At 40.9% G+C, this 24,634-nt stretch overlaps 1 protein-coding gene across 3 annotated transcripts in view; it reads right to left on the bottom strand.

Moving 5' to 3' along the window:
* Positions 1–24,634, bottom strand: part of DIAPH3 (diaphanous related formin 3) — a 4,946,160-nt gene that overhangs the window by 3,282,305 nt on the left and 1,639,221 nt on the right. For all 3 annotated transcript variants that reach the window (XM_044072887.1, XM_044072888.1, XM_044072889.1), the window contains 2 exons: positions 16,868–16,942; positions 16,695–16,764 (listed from right to left, as the gene is read on the bottom strand). In XM_044072887.1, the coding sequence (XP_043928822.1) occupies positions 16,695–16,764; positions 16,868–16,942 (145 nt within the window). The remainder of the gene's footprint in view (positions 1–16,694; positions 16,765–16,867; positions 16,943–24,634) is intronic.

Genomic DNA, 24,634 nt, shown 5'->3' with positions numbered 1-24,634 from the left:
TGTGCCACAACAACCAAAACCCATAAGGCAAAACAGCTTACCCAATACACCAGTCATAGGTGACTCAATAGTAAGGCACACTGATATCCCAGTCACTAGGATGAATAAGGAGAAATTAACCATCAGCTGCCTGTCGGGTGCCAAGATATGCCACATAACGCATGCACTCAGGTCACTCCACAACAGGTACAAATATGACTCGGTCATTGTCCATCTTGGTGTGAATGACCTGAGCCGAACCTCCCTGGACTGCATGAAGAGAGACATGGAGGAGCTCTCAGATCATGTAGCCCAGGCAAGTATGAACCTAGCCTGAGTAGCATCTTATCACCCAGAATGATACCACAATACAAACAAAAAATGATTGACTTCAATAATTGGCTAAGTTTCTGGTGTCATTCTAAGGGGATCCAGTATCTGTCTGCCTGGGATGACATGTATGACAGACCTTGATGCTTTGCCAGAGATGGCCTGCATATGTCACCCCGGGTTTCCGGATACTGGCCAAGGCTATTGCCACCCCACAGTGCCTTTTTTAGGCAATGTTCAGAAGACCAAACTACCACCGTATCAGCTACAAGCAAATGTAATCTGTGGGTTATGCTACTCACTGCTAGAAGTCTAAATCTCAAGATGCACTTGTTCGAAGCACTCCTTAAAATGGAGAACATCGACATTTGTGCAGTAACCAAGACCTAGTTCAAGCAACCAGAAAGCACCCCTGCGCTACCAGGCTATAATTCATTCTACACCTTTCAGCCCCAAAATGTGGACCGAAGCCCTAAAGGCAGTGGTGCCTCCATATTCATAAAGGATATGCACACTTCCAGGCTAGTAGATCAACATAACGCATCAGAAGTACTTCAGGTACAACTAACACTGGGTAAGACTACAATCCAGGTTGTCGTCTGCTATAGATCCCCCACCATGTCCCAAGACTCCCACTCCAGATTCCCAAGCACCTTGAAAAATATTAAGGTCCAATCCAACACCCTCATACTGGGTGACTAACTACCCCTCCATTAACTGGGAAAACTGCTCAAGTACCAACACACTTACTCAACGTTTTCTGGAATACATTAATTGCAATGCCCTGGACCAGCTCATTCTTATCCCCACTAGGGTTAGTAACATCCTCGATCTGGTTATTACTAATATGGATGACCGTTGCTCTACACCAATTGTCAACTCCTCCCTCGTTAGATCTGACCAGAAGCTAGTCACCATGGATGTCCACATCCCACCCACATCCCTGCAAAGGTAACCACCGTGAAAAACTTTTCCAGAGCTAACTTTGGGCTTCTAAAAACTGAGGTGGCTAACTTCACGATGCCCATGCAAATAGAAAATAAGTACAGGACTGCTGAATCATACTCCAATGCACTGTACGAACACTTACACAAACGCATGGAATGAGCCATACCCAATAGAACCAAGACGCTCTCCTCCAAAAAAGGAAGCCAATCTGGTGGTCCCCTGCCATAAAGAAACCCTACAACAGAAGGAAGAAACTGTTGCAGAATAAGGCGAAGTCCCAAGACTGGAAAAACTCCCTTGTTAGCCTCAACAAAAAGCTGAGATCCCTCATCAAATCCTCTAAAGCTAGATACAAAAACAAAATTGCAGCAGATACTAAAGACAACCACAAGGCCTTCTATAGTTATGTCAAAAATCTACATGTCAATGCGCAGATCTGCTCTGAGCTACTACACAATGGTAACTCCTATACTGAGCCAACAGACACTGCCAATATACTGGCCGACAGATTCAGTGCCAACGTTACCTCCATCTCACCCCCTAAAGGGCCAATCACAATACCAGAGGAATACCTAGTACCTAATATTATAGCTGCACAGGTTAAAATCACACTGTCTAAGGCTAGGAATACAGCTTCCATGGGACCTGACAATCTCCCTGGCTGTGTTCTACATGATGTACAAAATGAAATGGCTCCACACCTGTGTACCCTGTTCAATCAAAGCCTCACTTCAGGCTTTGTCCCCACTGAATGGTGTACTGCTACAGTCCTCCCACTCCACAAGGGGGGGGGGTACCACTACGGACCCTGGAAACTACTACCCCATTCGCCTGATGAGTCTGGCATGTAAGGCTATGGAGCACATCATCATGGACCTAATAAATAGGGACATATGGAATCTCCAAACTCTAGCCCCGACGCAGTTTGGATTTGTGAAGGGTAGATCATGTCTGCTCAACCTGGTAGATTTCTTCGAGTCTGTCACCAGAGCTGGGGACGAAAGCAAGGTAGTTCACACAGCCTACCTCTATCTGGCCAAGGCCTTCGATACAATTCCTCACTCAGGAATCATAGATAAACTCACTAAACTAGGCATCAACCCCTATGTCACAAGGTGGGTTGCAAACTTGCTCACTGACAGGACCTACACTGTGAAAGCAGCAGACTCCAAGTCTGCCTACCGACCAGTCAGTCATGAGTGGAGTCCCACAGGGATCGGTCCTGGGTCCTCTCCTGTTTGGCAGCTACTTTTCTGAAGTCCAGGCCAAAACCAAGGGACTCTGGCTAACTAAGTTTGCAAATGATTGCAAACTAGGAGCCATTATTAGCTCTCCAAATAATGTTGACATTCTACAGAAAGGCCTCACGCAGACCAATGACTGGTGTCAGAACCATGGCCTTAAGCTCAATGCCAAAAAAATGCATTATTTCCTTTGGGAAGAACATGGTACCCATGAATTACCACATCAATGGTAGTCCACTGAACACCGAAAGTGTTACAAGAGATCTAGGAACACAAGTGCATAGCAACCTCTCCTTTCACAATCACATTGCCACTGTGGTCAGAAAATCCTTAGACAATCACATTGCCACTGTGGTCAGAAAATCCTTAGACAATCACATTGCCACTGTGGTCAGAAAATCCTTAGACAATCACATTGCCACTGTGGTCAAAAAATCCTTCTATGTGGCATATCTCATTTCAAAGGGTTTTGCATCCAGGAAGAAAGAGGTCATTCTCTCTCTCTACTCTTCCCTCAACAGACCTATTATCCAGTACAATGCCCCATTTGGTATGTACATCACTAGACATATGCAACAACTGGAAAGACCACAAATATACCTCGCTAAGAGGATCCTAGGCCTTAAACATTTGCCCTATGCAGATAGACTAAAAAAACTCCAGCTATTCTCTGCATCATATCGCCTACTTAGAGGCAATCTCTGCTTGACCTGCAAAGCCATGTCAGATGCAGTGCTGTTAAGATATGCTGCATCTAAAGAAATCCCAATCCCTCCATGCCACACGCTCCAGAGACCTCAACCTCAACCTCCTTATCGCAATCAACAGAACTTGCTGGATGGACAGGTTCTTAACCCAGAGACTGCCCATGCTCTGGAATAGACTTCCCTTACACGCCAAGCAGAGCACCTCACTGGCCCTCTTCAAGAGAAATCTTGACGAGTGGAGGGGAAATAGAAAATTCACTCCAGGGATCATTTCAATGGCCCTGCTTGACAGAGGCACTGGGAAATAACATTGGGTGGCACAATGCAGAGGAATCCTTTGGGCTAGGCTTATAAAGGCTCCAGGGCCATTAGCCTAGTACACACCTATGAACCTATGAACATGACTTGTATAGAAATGTAACAAAGTGAGATACTGCCATCCCAGTTAGCTGGAATTTTGTAAATAATGATACGTCATTTGTGAATATCAAAATGATTCATATAAGATGCTTGTGTACAAATGTATTAGAACTGTATGTCATGTTTATATCCAACTTGTTTGTACAGACGTGTTAAAAAAATGGGCATTTTGTAAAGTACTGAGCTTAAAGAAGTATCCACAGTGTGCCCTGCCAGAAGAGAACAGAAATGTACATACACTGTTGTAAGTGTTTAAATGTACATATTTATTTTATTTTACATTTGTTGACTGGACACATGTTCTCTTTCATCAGAGGCCCAGGGAGAAAAGCTCCAGTTACAATAGTATGCAAGAAGAATAAATCAAATGTATACAAATATGTTAAAAAAAACATTGTAACATTTTAACAGTGGACTGGAACACAGGAGGTTAACCTCAGACTAGTAAATTTCAGAAAAATGGCTGAAATTAAATTACTTTATGGCAGCAAGCAGACACAATATGTCTGTGCTGAGAAGCTTTCTGTATTGTCTTGGAAGCATTTTATTGTTTTATGACTTCCATTCTCTGCCAAATATTTGAGGTCTCTGTACTTTCACAGGTAGATGCTAAATGCTGCTAGCTCCAGCAGTGTGGGTTTCCAGCTGGGATAGAGTCAGATGAGAAGAAATGTCATTTTGCAAGAAAGCCCAGCAGTAATATTTGAGATATTAAAGGAGTTTCTGAGAGAGACACGGCATTCAGTATTCTGTTTTGACCTGACAACATCAGAGGATCCATTCACCACATATCTGGCCTTGCTCTTTAAAGTAAGTTAACTAGGGTACAGCAATTCTCTTAGATTCAGTCAGGAATATGGTCAATCATACTTTAGATGTTTTTCTTTATTTATTTGAGAGTGCCCTGCAATGCTGTTTTAAATATTTCCTGTGATTTTGAACTCTGATGTAAAATATATTTAGTACTGTCTTGCACTTTTATTATTTATTGTTAAACATTTCATTGTGGCTGACCTGTCTAGAGATATTGAAGTTCTGAAAGTACTTACATATTTATTTGCTGACACTGTGGGCCACTCCTAATAGCCTTGCTTTTGGTCAAACTATCATTTGTATTGATAGTAACATTACACAGTAAGATTGGACACCCTTTGTTTAGGACCTTAACGTAGCTGATAAGGTGCTGACTGGTGGCAGTGATAACTACCTTATAGTCTGGGTAAAAGGGGTCATAGCTAGTAAACCTGTGGCAGCCTTGCGCGCATGCACGTGTGTGTGTGTGTGTGTGTGCACGCGTGTGTGTTTAAATCAAACCTCAAAGTGTGTGTGTCAGCTACTTGGGCAGGGACACGAAGCACTGGTTGGACAGCGAGGGTGCTGTAGGTCTTGGCTTGGCCACTCAGCTGAAATCTCAACTCTATAGCTGTGCCAGTGGGGAGTCTTATTGGGGATCTGGAGAAACAGGGAAAACCAAGCCCCAGACTGACTGCAGTCTCTGTGTGCTCTTAAGGGAAACTGCACTTGATGCAGAGAGCTGCATCTGGAAATATTGTGTGTGTAACTTGTCATCCTCTCAGTACATGTCCCCCAATGTTGCCAGTGGTGAGGACTGAGGCTCCTTGATTACTGGTTCAGTGGTGGGGAATCAGAGAGATTATAACGAGAAGTCACTATACTTACTCTAGCAAGGTGTTTTCTTCCCATCCTCAGAGAGGAGGTGTCTAGGGAGGAGGAGAAACATGACACATACCTAGAGCCCTTCTGGTGGCCTCATCAGCTATCTGATCCTCTATACCCTTGGTGGGAAAAGTGGGAGGTTAAAGAATCACAGTACACATGGCCTCTGGTTCAAACCAGTGGTGCTACAGCTGCCAACAGTGGCCCAAGCCAAGCTGCCAGTGAGATCAATATAGGAGTCCATGTTAAAAACATGGTTAGGACTGACTGGCAATTGTACAGACTGAATAGAAATGTCAACAGGTTCCATATTAAAAAATACAGGAGAAGAGCAAATATCTAACCTTGCATTTCTCCTTTTTTGCAGGGGGGGACCTTGCATCTTCCACCCACAGTGATTTGGTGGGAGGCAGGACAACCCCCCCCCCACATACCACAAACTTGTATCCAGCGACTCCAAGATCACCATACTTTGGAGAAAAATGAAATTTACTGAGAAATGGCAATCATTGACTTGGTATATCTCAAGTCTAGATTTTCATTCATTCAGTCTGCACATTCCAGAATTCAGCATTGTGTGTCTGGGCAATTCAAATGGTAAACATGCTGGCACAACATTTGGTATGAACTGGTTGTTTTCAGTAATAAATGACCAACTCGAAATTAAAACAAGATATGACACCTTTACTGAGATCTTTCTAATTTATGTAAACTAGCAACTCAACAACAGTTTCAGTGACCACAAGGAAACCAAATACAGCTACATTTTCTGGTTCAAAGAAAATTTCTTCAAACTAAAGCTCTAACCCTTCAAAAGAGGAAACAATTTTCTTGGTGCTCTTAAGTGACTTCTTCCTTTGAAGAAAGTATATATAGTTGGTTGTTTTGGAATTCATGGAAATGCTGGTAGATAAACGGACTCTCCTGAAATGAAAAGACTTGAAAATGTCTCTAAATGTTCTACAACACTGAGATGTCCTTTTCTGCATTTATCAGGTACAAAATATCATCTGGAAATAAAGCCAACTTTTCTTGATTTAGACACCAATTATATCCTTATATTTCTGGGTCCCTTATTTTCTTTGCCAATGGCTCGAAATATAAAACAAGTAAAGGGGAAAGAGGACACTCCTGCCTGGCTCCTCTGTCGAACACAGCTTATCTGAAAGGAAAAGCAAATGCTGAAGATTTATGGCTAACTTTGCAAATGACTGCAATCTAGGTGTCGTCATCAACTCCACTGCAGACACCATTATTCTTCAAGGCGACCTATCTCTGACTAACAAATGGTGCCAAAGCCAAGGTCTTAAACTCAATGCTAAGAAATGCATAATTGTACCCTTTGGGAAGGCAACCATTTCAGCTAACTACCATGTTGATAATACACCCATAGCAGTTGACCCAGTGGTCAGGGATATGGGTAGGCACACAGACAGTAGCCTTACCTTCAACCACCATGGGGCAACAGTGGTGAGGAAATACTTTTATGTTGTGCAGCTGGTGATTAAGAGCATGGCATCTGGGTCAAAAAACATCATTATTCCAATGTACTCTGCCCTTATCAAACCATCAAAGTCCTTTCCCCTCTGTTCAGTCTCCTATAGATTGCTGAGGGGTGATCTATGCCTGAGTTACAAGGCATCCACTTACATATCTCCTGCATATTCAAAATTCAAACAGTAACAAAAATACAAAGTCTAGGGGCCTGAATTTTGTCTGTGACTTTAATAGAACATGATGGGGAGACAGATGTGCGTCTCAGAGACTGCCCGTCCTACAAAACAGGCCTTCTCATCCACGTGAAGCTGAGTTTGCTATTAAGCAGTTTAAATGCAACCTAGACCAGTGAATGGGGAAATGGGGAAATTTACACTGGGCCTGGCACCCATGTCCCTGTGGAGAGAGAGAGGTTACAAATGCTCATCACTTAATGTCCTATTTGTATACAAGACATCATTATTCTTTTAGGAAAAATTGGCTAGGCTCAGAAAGGCCACCTCAGGTCTTAAGCCTAGTAACAATCTATGAACTTATGAACCCTCACACTTTAAATCTTGCCTCCAAACATTCATACAGCATTCTAATTAACCTTATTATTGTATCAGGGAATGCTTTCAATGCCCTACTCATAAAATCCCAGATTACTCTGTCAAATACTTTCTCTTCATCAAGTTCCACCAAAAACAGAAATATTTTCTTACATTCTGCTTCCCTCTGGATCATTGTCCTATTAATGTCATCCATTGTTTGCCTCATCTTCATAAAACCACACTAATCCATATCAATCAATTTTGTTGACACCTTCGCCATTCTTTTAGCTAGTATAGACAAACACTTTATATGAAGCTGATTCTACAGGGTCTTTACTATCTTTAGGTATTACAGCAATCACAGCTTTTTTCCAGGATGTTGGTGGTTCCCCTCCTATTAAATACTGTTGAGCAAAACCTTTAATATCTTTACCACCTTCTTCCTTCCTAGGTTCTAAACTTCCACCAGAATACCATCTATTCCTGGGGACTTTACTGCAGATTGGTTAGACATCACCATCTATATTCTCATCTTCTCCTGTCTTAACTGTTAATTGTCGATCCTCATCTAGCTCTAATATTGTAATATTATGCCTTCCTTAAATATTTCCATTTGTGCCATTTCCTGATTTCCCCACTTTACTGCTTTATACAAGTTTTCATAACATTTAAGAAATATTCCTAATACTGCTACAGGATCTTTAATTTTTTTTTTTTATTATAGGCTCCCTATGTTTGGCAACAACCCCTTCTGCTTTCTGTTGCCCCAAACCTTTTTGCACTTAACATCAATCTTTCTAAACTCATGCATATTATCCGGGTGCTACTTTGTTTTCACTTTAGCACTCTTCAATAAATACCTCTTCTTTTTCTGTGAGATTCCCCATATTCTGCAATACTTAAGTCATTATCAGCCATTCTAAACTGTTGTTGCATCATAACCATCTCACCCTTTTTCTGTTATTTTTGTTTCTACTTTATTTGACATTTGTTTACTGGGATAGTCCAACTGAACTAGTGCCCTTTTCAGTGGAGGCCCAGGAGAAGGCTCCACAGTACAATAAACAATAAAACATTACAAAGATTGAGGTAAAACTACAATAAAAAATAAGTAATGAAAAATTACAAAAGACTGAAACAAAATACACTAGAAATATATACAATAATGTAATTTACATGTCCGCTGTAGTACAAAAATGAAAACATCTATAAAAGAGACATTTGGACGAAAATAGTAAGCATAGAAGTGGGTAGTGACCAAATATAGCAGAAGAGAGAAAAAATAATGAAGTTAGTATTAAAACTTATTAGATTAAGTCATGGGTCTTGCTCCAGACATTCACTCATGCAAATAAAGAAAAAAACATATCAACTCTACATATTACTATCTGTGTACTTTTGCACCCCATCCCCCACCTCAACAGCCCAAGATTACAGCCTATTAACTTAAACATACTTTTTTTTCTATTTTTACACTGTAATGCCTACATTTTTTAATACAAAAAAGGAAGACAACATAAGCATCTCTTTACTTTAGTATATATCACATACCCAATGGTTTACTATAAAACATGCACTTTATATTGTGAAGAGTTTCATAGAAACACGGTTAAACTGTTTTACTACCTTTTTCCTTCCTTTTCACTCTCCCTCCCCTCAGCATGTCCTACCAAACATCAATGACAAGAATGGAGTCAAATGCCTTTCAGTTCCCCACAAGTTTAAGTAAAAAAAAAAAGTCCACTCGCTTCACTTTTTCTTAAACAGCCATATTTCACAAATTCAATTGATGCTTTGTAGTCTTGCATTTACTCATTAATTTCCATGTTGCTGGTCATCTTTCTGTTCATCTCCCAACTCCAGCTTCAGGTTCAGTTCCAAAGTATTCTCGATTCTTCTAGTCAGCTCATGTGTTATTCTCCGTCTTTCAAGCATTTAACTTTGGAACAGTGGAAAATTTCATTGGCAAAATCTCTCTGCGTGCCTTACTAACAGAACAATGAGAGCAGTTCTGCTTGATGGATCACATTTTGCTGGACAAACTTTTGTATTTCCTCCTTAGCCTGTTCTGAATAAAAAGTACAGTTTTGTACCTACCATAAATGTAGATGTTCAAGTGTCTTCAATGCGGCAGTCATTACACTTGGGTTATCCTGCCCTCAGGCGGTCCAGCAGTCGGCCAGAGTTTCAAAGTCTTGGTCCGGCGTGCGTTGCTGTCGCTTCTTCCCTGACGTCAGTGCGCCAGGGGTAAATAAGATGCAGCCGACACCATTTTCTTCAGTTTTTCTTGCCCCAGATGTCAGGTGCCCCCAAAAGGATAGGCAATAGATAATGCTTACAAAACATACAGAAGGTAAAAACATAACCTTTAGTAGCCAGCAAATACACCCCATAAAAAGTATAGTGTAGAAAGATATAGATAAGACCCAGCTAAGAAAGAGGGGAAGGCGGGTGGGTAACCAGGACTGCAGCAGTGAAGACACTCGAACATCTACATTTATGGTAGGTACAAAACTGTACTATGTTCATCATGTTTCATTGCTGCAGTCATTACACTTGGGAAGAATCCCAAAGCTGAGTCAGGGTGGCTAGCTCTAGAGAGGATTTGGTGTGGCTATGAAGCACTGCAGTGGCAAAGCCAGCTCTGGATCTGGAGTAAAAAGGCAAGTGGTAATGCTTGGTGAAGGTGTGCACTGAACTCCAAGTTGCAGCTTCCAAAATGTCCTTGGTAGGTACTCCTCTAAGATAGGCAGTAGAAGTTGCAGTTGACCTGGTGGAATGTGGTCTAATGTTAGATGGTACAGGCTTCCCATGCTGTGTGCAGCAGAACCGGATCCAGTGTCCTATCCACGTTGAAATGGTCTGCTTTGAAATAGCCTTTCCCTGTGATTTTGCAGCATAGGATACAAACAATTGCTCAGTTTTCCTGAAAGCTTTTGTTTTGTCCAAGTAGAAGCGTAATTGTCTGTGTACGTCCAAGGAATGTAGAATTCTCTCCCCTTTATTCTGGGGGTTTGGATAAAAAGTTGGCAAGTGAATAATTTGGTTGAGAGCCACACTGGATACCACCTTAGGCATAAATGAAGGGTTTGTTCTTAAGGAAACCCTGTCTTGGTGAAAAATGATGAAGGGATCCATCCCACTGCCATTAGTGCCTATAGTTCTGAGACTCTTCGTGCCGAGGTTACTGCCAGTAGCAGGGCAGTTTTCCATGATATATATTTTATTTCTGCTGCATTGGCTGGCTCAAAGGAGGTAAAGTGAGCTTTTCCAAGACAAAATTGAGGTCCCAAGTAGGTGTTGGTGCTCTCCGGGGCAGTCTTATGTTTTTTGCCTCTCTGAGGTACTGCTTTAGCAATGGATGAGAGAAAATAGGAGGATCTGTGTTGTAATGAGCAGAGATGGCAGAAGCATGGATCTTAATGGGTGAGAAGGATGGTCCTTTGTCCAGCATCTCAGTTAAGTATTGTAGTATCTGAGGTATGTTAGGGACAAGAGGGTCAAGGGCTTTGAGTCTGGTTCCAGGCACAGAATCTCTTCCACTTTTCTGAATAAGATTTCCTGGTGCTAGGCCTTCTGGCCTCCAAAATGACATCCAAAACAGCTTTTGAGAGAGGTGTCGCCTGTTTGGCTAATGAATCTGCCATGCAGCCAGGGATAAGGTTTTGAGCTGACTGTGTAGGATCGGACTGTTTTGTTGAGTCAGTAGGTGTGGAATTTGAGGCAAAATCCAAGGTGGGCCTCGAGCTAAGTTCTTTAAGACTGGGTACCAATGTTGGCGTGGCCAGTCTGGAGCAATCAGAATCATCTGTGGTTTTTCTTGTCTGGCTTTTAGGAGAACCTTCGAAAGGAGAGGTAGAGGAGGGAAGGCATAAACGTGTAGGCTTTTTCAGCTGAACGAAAGAGCATCCACTTTCCATGCTTGTGTGTGATAAGTCCTCATACAGAATTTTTGTAGTTGGCAGTTCAGTGGGGAGGCAAAGAGATCTATATCCGGGCACCCCCATTTTTGCATTATCATGCTGAAAACTTGTGGATTTAATTTCCACTCATGAGGATCCATGATGTTTCTGCTTAGGTCGTCTGCCAGAGTATTTTTCTTTCCTGGCAGGAATTGTGCTTGCAGATGAACTTGATAAGTTAGAGTTGTGTTCCACAAAGTCATGGCTTGTTTGCATAGGGGGTAAGAATGAGTGCCCCCTTGCTTATGTACCACATTACTGTGGTGTTGTCTGTCTTTAATAGTAATCGTCCTGGATGCAGAACGTTCTTGAAAGCTGTTAGGGCATTTTGTACAGCCAACATCTCTTTTTGATTGATGTGTAGATGCATTTGGTCTGTGGTCCATTTGCCCTGAATACATTTTCCTGCCATGTGTGCTCCCCAGGCGTAATCCGAAGCATCTGTTGTTAAAGTCTGCCTGGCTGTGAGTAGTATGAAAGGCTGACCCTTGTTGAGGTGACATGCCTGTGCCCACCATCGAAACTCCTGTTGCTGACAGGGAATTAATGGTATTACCGTTTCCAAGCTGTGTGAGTGTTGATTCCAAACACTTTTTAGGTACCATTGTAAATTCCTCATATGCAGTCTGGCATATGGAATTAGAAGTATGCAGGATGCCATGAATCCCAAGGCCTGCAGAATTTTTCTTGCAGGGAGTTGGAACTTTGCTGTCATCAATTGAAAATACTGAGTCAGTTGTCCTTGTTTGTCTGGCACGAGATAAGCCATCTGGGCCATTGTATTTAAGCTGGCACCCAGGAATATTATCTCTTGTGAGGGCACTAGTTTTGACTTCTTTTCGTTTACTGTGTACCCTAGGCACCTTAATAACTTTTTTACAAACGCCAGATGCTTTAGAAGATTGTCCTTGCTCTCTGCTTGAATCAGGCAGTCGCCCAGGTATGGATAAATTTGAATTCTTTTGTCTGCAAAATGCAATTACTGGTGCCAGGCACTTTGTGAAGACCCTGGACGCAGTAGATAAGCCAAAGGGCAGTGCAGAGAACTGGTAGTACATTGAACCAGCTTTGAATCTGAGGAATCTTCTGCAATTTTGTCTGATAGGGACATGCAGGTATGCCTCTTTGAGGTCCAACGTAACAAAGCCAAGCTTTCTTGCCCAACATGGGAAGGAGCTGTAGTGTCAACATTTTGAATTTTGAAACATCCAGATAAGTATTTAGAGTGGAAAGGTCTAGAATGGGTCTCCAGGCTTTGTCCTTTCTGGGGACCAGAGAGAGTCTCGAGTAAAAACCTTGTCCTTGTTCCTGCTGTGGTACTTTTTGAATAGCTCTCATGTCCATGAGGGCTGTAATTTGTTTTTGTGCCTCTGCCCATTGATTTTGTGGCAGGTCTGGCATTCCTTTTAGTCTTGGTAAAGTGTGAAAGTGGAACCTGTAACCTTGAGACACAATATTCAGCACCCATTTGTCCTGGGTGATTGTTTGCCAGTTTTGTGAAAAAAGTGCTAGTTTCCCCCCTAATGGAGCTGCCAACAGGGTAGAGTTTGGCATTGGAAGGGGAAAGTCATTGAGATTGTTTCCTGCAAGGATGTGACTAGTCCTCACCTCCTTTTGGAGTTGAAGCACCCCACTGTCATGGTCTGTAAGTTCCTTGGGGCTGAGATCTGCCTCTGGGGCGTCTGTATCTGCCTCTCTGTGGCCTGTCTGACACTGGAAAGGACCGATTTTTAGTAGGCCAATTTCTGCTAAATCTTGGTGGCTGTACCTGTAAGAAATCCTTTACTGTTTGCATAGATTTTGCCTTATCCTCCATTTTCTTTAATACCTCCTCTGCTTTAACACCAAATAAAATATCTTGCTGTAAAGGAGCATCTATTAATTTTGCCTTAACATGATCTGGTAAGGTTTGTTCCTTTAACCAAGCATGCCTTCGAATCACAGATCCTGTAACTGCTGCTCTACAAGAAGCTTCTAATGAATCAAAACCACATTGCAAAGTATGTTTACCTACTTGTTCAGCTGCATGTAATAAATCCTGCATTTCCTTAAAAAATACTCATTTTTTGTTTTAACTGAGACAGTAAATATTGTTGATATTTAAGCATGTGGAACTGGCAGTTTACAGCTCTCACTGCTAATGTTGCTGAGGTGTAAACGGTCTTCCCCCATCTGTCTAATGCTCTGGAATCCCTGTCTGAGGGGACTGGACTTTTAGCTGTGGAGGCCTTTAACCCTTTGGGACCCTGGGAAATAGTTTCAGGGTCAGCAACAGGGTTTCTATAAAGAAATTTGTGTGAGTCAGGGACTCTGTAGTACCTGTCTGGCTTGACTGGAGCAGGGGGTAATGAATCTGGATTTAAACTGGATTCAGAGAACATATCGTCCAGAATATCCAACAATGGCGGAATAGCAAGGGGCCTGTGCTGAGGCAATAAAAGAAAATCTCTGAGCCTTTTCTTGGACTCTGAGTAATCCTGGCCCTCCCAGTGGAAATGCTCCCTCATGGTGTGTAAAGTTTCCCCAAAAGAATAATCCTCAGGAGGAGAGGCTGAAGGGATAGATTCTTCAGCATCACAGTCCTCCTAGGGGGAGTATGGAATATCCCTGGTCTGAAGAGGAGTCAGAATATATAGAAATCTGGTCAGAGGAATCATAGTCTGTATCCTGCCTAGGCCTTTTATCAGGAGGGGGATGGGTACCCCTGATCAGAGTAATTAAGTCTTCGGCCATTTTGAGCATCTGCTTTTTAGGCATGGAGGCCTGTCCAGGTGAATGCTGCACTTGCTTCTTTGTCTTTAATGTTGCTTTAGACTTGACTGTAGATGCAATGGTAAGCTGTGAAGGTCCGAAAACACTCTCAGAAGCTGAAGCCTGCTCAGCGGCTCCGGACCCATCTGAAAGGTTAATCTCCAGAGGCCCAACACCTTGAGAATCCAGAGGCCTAGGCAACTCCACGTGGGAGTCGGTCAGGGCCTGTGGCTCTGAGGTAGCGGGTGTCGGGGGCTGTGAAAGCACCTCACTGAGAACTGGCGACTGGCCTAGAAGAGGCTTCGTCGTCAGTTTTGGGCCTCGGATGTCTGTCCTTATCCTCATCTTTGCGTTTTTTGTGAATTCCGGTCGTTGGTTGCTCTGACGGCATGGTATAATTAAACCTTCGGCCAAAATAATGGCGTGCAAAATCAAACCGATATTTAATAGTGCGTTTGTTAAATCTAGCACAAAACTGACAGCTAGTGACGTTGTGATCTGGGCCTAGGCATAGAATACAGTAAGAATGAAAATCCTTATGAGATATTTGCTTCCCACAAGAAATACAGTTATTAACTTTTACTGACATTGGTCTGAAGCAAGAAAAAGTGTCCCCAACGGGGTACTTCGCTTTATTGAAGACTGGATTTGAAATCTTATTTGAAATCTCAGGAGTCAGCCGACCGGCACTTGTGAACTGCTTTTGCTTCGGGCACCGCGCGGCAAGAAAAACTGAAGAAAATGGCGTCGGCTGCATCTTATATACCCCTGGCGCACTGACGTCAGGGAAGAAGCGACAGCAACTGACGCCGGACCAAGACTTTGGAACTCTGGCCGACTGCAGGACCGCCTGATGGCAGGATAACCTAAGTGTAATGACTGCAGCAGTGAAACACGATGAACATCAATTAATTTGATCCTCCAGGGAAAAATATTCTGAAAACAGCTGGATACAGCAGACTGAATCTCACACCTACCTCTAGACATTCCCTGGTTGCTGGAATAAAATTGTTTCTATTCTGCCTGGTGTACTGTGAATAATCATTTTCCACAAATACTCTACTGTCTCAAACTTATATTTGCCCTTTTGCTGCAGTTTTGTTAGGAACAACTCTTTCTGCTGGTAGATTTGCATCTTTATTAATACAGGTCTTGGATGCCTTCTCATTGATTAAATTTGGAGCACACACACAGTATGCCCTTTCAATTTACAGTTCTTGCTGTGGAATACCAGTCCAGTTACTTATTTGTGCCTTCTTCTTTGCTGGCATCCAGGCAGTGTACTTACTGCCAGTAACTGAATTTACTATATGGGACAGAGTAAGTGGCCCTTGTTTTTCAGCTTTTTTTTCACAATGGGAGAGCTGAAGTTAAGCTGTTAATCAGTGTGCAGCAATCTTGGAAAGCCACTTGATGATGTCAATAATACACAAACGTTATTTATATTTACAGTGACACTCCCTGTAAAAGGCTGGATATTTCTGAATCTGCCTACACACAAGTTCTGTGATCACGATAAATGGTACATTATGGAATTTTGTTTTGCATCTGTTTTTGAGATGTAGACAAATCAGATAGCATCTCTGACCAGTTGTAACCCTGTTAAAGTTTTATGTGACACAAGGTAAGAAATGTTAACACATGCAAATGCACACCCAAATTACTGAAAAACAGTTACGAAACATGTTGAAAAAATATGTTTAGTTTTACAAGGATATTTTTAGACAAATTCTGTCATCTTACTCTACCCCACAACCACTTATTAAGCCAAAGTATACAAGTCTTTATTCTGTCCAGCCACTACCAAGAAAAGGAACTACTAATAAATCATGCAAAACTTAACATGCATGAAAGAATACTTAAAATTAATTTTGTAGCAGTGTGTATATGTTAACAGTATCACACTGCAGAATGGACAGAACTAAAAAAAAAAAAAAAAACTGCCATGGTAATAAAATGTCCTTCACTTAATTTTAGGTTCATAGTTGCTAGACTAGCTGCCAGGGTGGCCACGGTGGTGCAGCGGTTAGTGTTGCTGCCTCACAGCAAGTGGTTCTCCGGTTCAATCCTCGGCTGGGATGCCTTCTCTGTGGAGTCTGCATGTCCTCCCTGTGGTCCCGTGGGTTTCCTCCGGGTGCTCCGGTTTCCTCTCACATCTCAAAGACATGCTGTAGGTGGACTGGACACACTAAATTGGCCCTAGGTGTGAGTGAGTGCGTGTGCCTTCTGTGGAAGGTTGGGTGCCGGGCTAGCAACTTGACACCGTAAAACTCCACTGCCAGTCATAAGCGGACGGTGATCTGCTGTGGCAACCCCTAACAGGGAAAAGCCGAAAGGAGAAGAAGTTGCTAGGCTAGCTGCCCCTGTAGGGCATATAAAGGCTAGCCAATTTCCCTCCCAAAGATGAGACTCAAACTCTGTACCTTGTGTCTGGGAGGCAAACACCTTAACCATTTTACTAAATTGTCTGAATACTGGCCATGCTTTTCACTAGTCTAAAAAATATGCAATGTAAAGGCAAATAAGCAATCACATCTATGAATAACATTGAGCAAGAATTCTAGCTCACTCACTATTTTATATACTACTGCAGAACATAATACAGTAGATTCTAGGCTCACATTTGAAAGAGTAAACAGACAATACCTTGTTGTTCATAAAGGCTTTCAAACACTGTATTGCTTTGTGTTGATTTCTCTTATCAAACTTCTCCTGGCTAAAAAAGATGAGAAAAATGAAAAATAAAAAAAATCATGTTAACTATTATTAAAGTCATAATTATATTAAATCCCAAAGTCAAAGTTTTGAGATGTCCTTACTGTCTCTTTTCAAGCAGCTTTTCAAGCGTATCCAACAAAAGGCCCAAACCTTCATGTCCGAAGCTTTCGACCCAACTGAAATAGAAAATAAAAATGTGAGCACCAGTGTATAACAAACGCACTGGCTTCTTCTGATAATGCTCAAAATAAACTGATTTTTTTGGTGTTAGGATTAGTACCTGTAAAGTTAATCATATAATTAGCACACCTTTTGCACTGTATAATAAAACATGAGAAAAAAAATCAGTGACAAGTGTATTTAAAACATTATGGCATGTAAAGTCTTTCAGCAATGTTATAAGTCAGTGACAAGACAGCAGCATAACAGGTGATGTTAAAGTTCATTTGATAAGAATGCGTGGCTTAAGACCCCCATAAAGAACTATCTCTGTATTTTGTCTCCTACCAGTTTTTGAAAGGAGATGTATGTCTGATATAAAAGGCGTAGTCGAAGTCCACTCTGACGAACGTCCTGCATATCCACAAAACAAACAGCACAATTACCCATGATAAACACTTAAACCTTGCCAGAGATATTAAAAGGACCTGCTGGAGAGAGAGGTATGTATCGCAGAGACTATTCCTTCTCTGGAACAGCCCCCTCCATCTATGTGTAGCAGAGTTCCTACCTAATCCCATTCAAGTGCAACTTGGACAATTGGATAGGGAACAAGAAATCCATCCATGGTTTGGCACTTATGTCTGTAATGTACAGAAGAACAAACACAGGGATCCACTGTCAAAACTTCAATAAAAGTTGCAGAAATAAAACAGCACTAAAGCTTTCAAGTAAAACCAAACTTTTCTTCAGTGCTAATTGAAGAGTAGTTTGGTTTTACTCAAAAGCTTTGCTGTTGTTTTATTTCTGCAATTTTTATTAAAGTTTTGACAGCTGAGCCCTGTGCTTGTTCTTCTGTGGATTATACTTTTACATTTGGGCTCATTTAGACAATGTGGAGAGTTTTCTTTGATTATGTCTCTAATGTACACAGACAACCTGTAAATGGTTCATCTCCCAAGCCCCTAACTACACTGATCAAGGGTACCAGAACTTGTCAAAAATTTGGAGTGCATGGCTAGTCTTGAAAAGGCCCCAGTGGTTGTTAGCCTAAACAAATCTATGAACTTTAGTACTTAATGCCTTAGAAACATGCATGCATATTACAGGCATGCTGCTGCTACTTGGTCATCAGTAAACATTTTTATAGAACACTACAGCTTGAAAACAAACTTAAAGGAGAGCTCGTTTTTGTAAGGAATGTCATACATTGCCTCCTGCTATGAACATTAACTTATGAGTGTGTGCAGTTTCCTACGTTTAATTCAGTGAACTACTTGGGGAAGCCGTTCCACTGGATGCACTCACTTGAAACGTCCTCCTGAATTACTACAGTACTGATATGAAAGATTCTATACATTTCCAGAATATTATGGGACAGTTCGCTTAAATTCAGTGTGATCCCACTTCTAGTTCATGGTGACTGAACTACTTCTGTTGTCCTACCTCTGTATAAAAAAATAAATCTAACAAACCTTTCATTAAGTTTCAGTAAGGCCACCATCCTCACAAATGAAGGGAAGATTTAGGGATTGAGATGCTACTCATGCCTCTAATACAGATGTAGCAGACTCCAGTATGGACCAGAAGAGCATGATTCTTAATTTTTTTCTTTAAATACTGAGGGCCACAATAACTTCCTACTTCATTTGATGGAACTTCATAAGCCCTCTGAGCATTAGGTGTACACTAAATTGTCCATCAAGTAATATACTCTTCCATATAGTACAGATGAAAGAATTGAATATGCTGAAAAAGTGGAATCAGCACAAGGTAATGCAATCCTCTGAAACTATTTAGGCAAGACAGACCAGGAAAGAATTTGAGGCTGGCTATAGGATTATCTGCATTTCCACTGAAGGCGGCAAGCTGCTACCCTGCTTGACATGTAGTGGAAGTTTGTTCCAGAGTTGAGGGATACAGTGAGATATGAATCTATCCTATCACACCTATGTGTCTTACTTACCTGTGGATGAAGGTTTAGTTCCTTTAAATGAGTATTTGATGTACCATTACTTCTACAAAGAAACAGGAGCTCAAATATGGTTGGATCTTTCATGGCACAAAAGCCTAGACAAAGATTTCCACAGATGAGTCTGTAAGAGAATGAGTATAGAGAAAGGGCTGCCAGTCTCTCCTGTTAACCAAGACTTTTGTGGCCACTGATATTTTTAGTTATGAATCTCTGTGGTCTCTCAGGTTGTGTGATATGTTTAAATACATGCCAAAAGGTATGTTATATTCAACAATGGGTCAGATAAGATAGGAGTACAGGAGACTTCTTTGGATTTAGTGGAGATGCCTTTGGAAATAAGATGAACCAGATAAAAGGCTTGCTAAACTACTGTAGAGACATAATGGTCAAATGATAAGAAATTATCAATAGAAGTACCCAGATCCCTTACAATGATGTCTGACTGGAGGGGTGCATCTCTTACATGGTAAGAAACTGTTTTGGTTACTAAAATAAATGATGTTACATATATTACTCATTTAATATGAGACCATTGCCCTTGCACCAATAACTAACATGGTCTAAGCTGTGCTATAGCAATTGCTGACGACAGAATATAGCCACCTGATTTGCTGTCATCTGCAAACTTAGTTAAAAATAGACCAGAATTGCTGGCTTGAAGGCCTGAGAAACAGATGCCAAAAAGTAAAGGGCACAAAAGGGTACACCACCTGTAACTTTTTGGCTTTCAGAAGTGGCACTTGCTACTCTAACCATATGGGTCCTGTCAAACAACCAGTTAGCTATCCACTGCACAATACAATGATTAATTTTCATATTAACAAGTCTCTCAATAATGCTTGCGTGGGGAAAATTATCAAAGGCCTTGGCCAGGCCTAGATATGCTGCATGCACTGTATCACCACTATCCACTGCTTCAGTTACTTTCTCAAAGAAATTAATGAGGTTTAACAAGCAGGACCTTCCTTTAATAAAGCCAAAATGATGAGGGTTCAGGGTTGACAGATTTTCAAAGTCCAGATTAATGAAGTCTAAGGTAAAGTGCTCCACACCTGGGTCTATAGTAACAAGCGTCCATGGTTGGGCTACCCTTACTTAATGTTATTACAATAACTGTTTTCCAGGGTTCAGGAATGTAACCAGTGGCGGGGCTTATATTAAATAGTTTAAGTAGGGGTTCAGAAAAGCTGTATTTGGCACAAAAAATCAGGCAAAAAATTAGGGCCCGCAGATTAAGTATTCTTAGTTTTTGAAAGTTCCAAGAAAACCTGTTCCATAGCAATTAAAGGGGGTGGGTGGGATTGTGTAACCTGTGGGACACCTACAACTGTGGGTGGAGTAAAAGTTGCACTAAATTTGTTAACTAGGACATTAATTACTTCCTTTGGGTCACAATGTAGAATTATTGTGGACTAGCTCTGAACATTGTTGGGTATTGGTTCTCAACTTTCTAACATAGTTAAAGAAAGATTTGCAGTTACTTTTGGTTTTAGTAGCTATTATAAGTTCATACTCAGCTTTGAGCTTCCTAATGGTTCACTTAAGCTCTTTGTTAGTTTGCTTAAGTGTGCACTTAAGGTAGGTAGAATGAGATATCTGGTAAGCATTAAGCAGTTTCTTTCTCTTGTTATATAATTTATACAGGTATTCCAACACAGGGCTTTTCAACTTTGCATTATATTTCATGCAGATAGGGACTGCCTTATCAATACAACTGTTTAAGTAACAGTAGATGTCAGAGGCATAGGTAGCAGCTTTAGTAACAGGATCTTTTAGAGGAGGACTAGAGGAGAATAATTTGAGTCACAAAGTAACAAACAAATGTTTGCTTTTGAGAAGTCCCTAAACACAGAGCTATTTACAAGAGAAGTATCACCATTTTTAAAGGAAAGGTTCACTAGATTATGGCATGGTTTAATAATACATGATGATACATATGGAGCTGTTCCAGAAATGGTGATAACCAAGGCTTGCTACAAAGGGATACAGTGTCTGTAGACAGTTTTGTCTGAAAGGTAACATAGGTCATAACTGGAATCCACCAGCAATCTGAACAGGAAGAGGATGTAATACAGGTTGGTATCATAATCACAAATCTCGACGTCAAGTCAAAACAGTAAGGTAAGTGAGAGATCTAATATTACATGATACCATGACAGACAGTAAAAGCTTAAGGCTATCATAAGCTAGCTGCAATCAGGTCCACGGTCCATACGTCTCAACTGTACAGATTTTCACGGAACGTTGAGATTTTTGCCTCATATTTTTGGTCCATTTTTCATAAAATTGTGGTTTTCTGGCAAACTGGTAGCAAATCATTAAAGACTGAAGTTAAAAAATAATAGTAGATATTTGAGTTTCAGACTTCATACCATTCAGAAACGTCATGGTAATGTAAAACCTGTTATTCTATCTAAGTTTGTAACAATATTTAAAAATTGCCCCTATTTTTGGGCCTTTGTCCCACTTTTATTTAAGGCTTTAAACAGATTTCTTGTTCTAAGAGGTTGAGAGGTATGGGTCCACCTGTGGATGCGACATTTAAAGTGGTGGTAGGTCTGACCTGAACTGGTATTATAACTTAATTCATACCTTGACTGTTGGCCTTCATCAGACAGAAAAAGTCACTGCAAATTTATTATCTTTTCTTGATGCAACATGCTGGAAAACAACTCCACTCTACCTACTGACAGGTCAGAAAGGAAGGTGGGATAATCCCACGTGAGCGGACACTAACCTCATGCTAATCAAGTGCAGACTATGACTGAACTAGCAAGATTTTAAAGACATATCTTCTGTTCCAATACAAGTTCCACAAATTTTTCTCCTTTACAACAAACTGGAGCTGACTACCAGCTGTTCCCAGCTTTTCTCCTTAATCATTGGGTCTTACTGGGCTTACCTCTTTGCCCAGCTCCACACCACCTAAACTAAACCAGACCCATGTCAGAACTTGCTGACATCAAGAACCATTAGGCAGTATCACATTGCTGCTGGAGAACATTTTTCACCTGTTTTTCCTTCCCATTCACACATTCCACAACATTATTAGATTGGGATATGCAATGGGTGTTAGCTCTGAAAAGGCCTTTACATTTGCATGGGGGCTGCCATTAGGAGGATGCCCCACCCACCCTCAAGCAAGGCTGGTTTCCCCAGTCCCCACTAAGGAAACTGAACCATAACAGTGTGCCCCAAGTGCACACCTCACTCATTTCCCCAGTAAATGCATCCCATCCTGGACTGCCAGCACCTCAAGCACCTGAGCCACTAATCAACGCCAGGTCAACTTGGCCATAGTAGGGCTTTATCCTTCTATGGCACAGCACTTGCAACACTTCTCCCTTTTTCAAAATGCTATTTGCCCTAAACTGCCTGCCAACCACTCTCTCTCTCTTCAGTAGCCATCATGCATCAGTACTATGGCATTCTATTCCCTTCCTCCATCATGTGTGCATGCCCATAATACCTATTGCCACCAGCATGGAATGCAAAAGTCATATCCTGTGGTCCTGAAGTCATTCTAGTTACTAAGCTTGTTCAGTACTTCAATTGCTAAGTGAAACTCTAGTCATCTGTCATAGCTGGAGCTTCATTCCCTTATTCCTTTACATTAGAGTTGATATCTTTTTTTTTTTTTTGACACCAAAACTACCAAGTTGTATATACGTTTTGTAGGTAACTAATGTCTGTAGCACAACTCTTGGGTAAAATTATTTGATTGTAGAATAACTGGAAAACTATTGGTTCTTTGCCTTGGGATGTCTGTAAAAGAGTAGAGAGACACAATCTAGAAACACACTATGGTTGAGATGGGTCAACTCCAAAGAGAAGAGTGTAAACTGATAACATGAGAAGTGTGAGGGCAAGATGTAACCTATGTCCTTGCCTAGATTCAAGGCAATGGCTATCAAAGAGCTCAAAGCTCATCCCAAACTGGAATGTGAGGGCCTCAGTGCTGTTTGGTCAACTCCAAACCTGATAATTTCTTTAAGGCCTGGAAGACTTGCAGGATGGAAGGAGTTTAGGTAAGAAAAAAAAAAAAAGCCAATGTTGATCCTTGTGATCTAGATGTTTCATATGTGGGTTGATGCCACTAAGGATGTTGACACCAAAAAAAAGAGAGAAACTCTGCTAGACATCTGACCTGAAGCCAAGGTGTAAGCCAGCATGGGGTTTCTGATGACAACATTCAACTCACTGTAAAACGAGTAATGCTTGACTTGAAACCAAGGTCAGCACAGGATTTAATGCTGTTAAGGGCTGACCCCCTGTTATATAACAGAGGGTTTTTTTTTCTAAACACCTATATTTAATTATCACTTGAGACATGGGAAAAATTTACATTTATATAAAAGTAATCAAGCTGTATTAACAAGTTCACATTTACAAACAGTACACTTTACACATATTACTATGTATTGTATAACCTAAGGAACATTACATAAATTATTCAATTTCTGCCATTTTCTTTAAACAAGAACCATCTTTATTAAACCATCATTTACAACATAGGCAAGCATACATTTATATAAATGAAAACAAACCACATCAACACAATCCAAATTGCATTTTACATCACAAGCCATACTGACACACTCCCAGTTGCAAACATTATGCATAATTTCTAATCTACCCAATTATTTTCGGTCAAGCATTATATAGCTCATTTAAGTCCTGCCTTCTTTTAAACTTCACTCCTCCCCTGTATGCACTGTTTCCACAATTCTCATGTTTTCCTATGTAGTTTGCTCTTACTCTTTTTCTAAAGATCGCAATTCCAGTTGTTTTATCTCTGGTACTGTATTGACTAGATCTAGTATAGCTGGTTTAGATTTTGATTTATATTTTCTAGATTTTCTAGTAACTGCTTTTTGGTAACCAGCATAATTTGACTCGGCAAGGCCTTATCATGCCTAGGCAATTCTGATCCTCTATCACAGCTCAGAAAAATCATCTTCTTCGTCAAGCCAATCTGCCCACCTAGCATCTCCAACAGTGCATCCCACAAGGAATCCTTAAAGCCCACCAACTCACCGCACAGCCCAGAAAATATGTTCTCAATTACCTCTTTCCTCCCCATCACACCTCCAACATTTGCTGTCGATCTTAGGAAAAATTCTCCGGAGTCTTCTTGGGGTATAAAATATCTATATAAACATTTCCAAGCAAAAACCCTATATCTTCTACATTTTGTTGCATATTTGGGAGATGTACATATATCCCACCATTGTATCTTTGTGAACTGTTTCAATCTCTCTTCATAATCCTTTCTAAAATCCTCTGATTCTTCCAGTTATCAAGTAATATTTTTTATGCTCTACTAATTATTCCCTTTTCAATGGCAGCTTCTTTTCAAGATTCTACTAAAAACTCTACCTGTGCTGGTCTTTCATTTAGGATCTCCCCTATTTCTTTCTCTTTGCCTATACTCTGATATCAGTCCTTGATTGGGAAGACAATATCTAACCTGCAGTCCAAATAAATTCTTGGCATCTTCCCATTCTATAAAATCAACAAAAAATGAAGTCTAGTACGTGTAAGTAAACTAAAAGAATAAAATGCATCCAAATGAGGGCATCCGAGTTAAAATTCCACCTTTATTACAACCATAAATCGCAGTATTATGGTTGTAATAAAAAAAATCTACCTTTATTACAACCATAAAACATAGTATTATGGTTGTAATAAAGGTGGAATTTTACCTCACATGCCCTCGCTTGGGTGCATTTTA

The sequence above is a fragment of the Protopterus annectens genome, chromosome 5.part1 (genome assembly GCF_019279795.1).
Source record: "Protopterus annectens isolate FY-2018-M chromosome 5.part1, PAN1.0, whole genome shotgun sequence".
NCBI lineage: Eukaryota > Metazoa > Chordata > Ceratodontiformes > Protopteridae > Protopterus > Protopterus annectens.
This window is presented reverse-complemented; position numbering and strand designations above follow the sequence as displayed.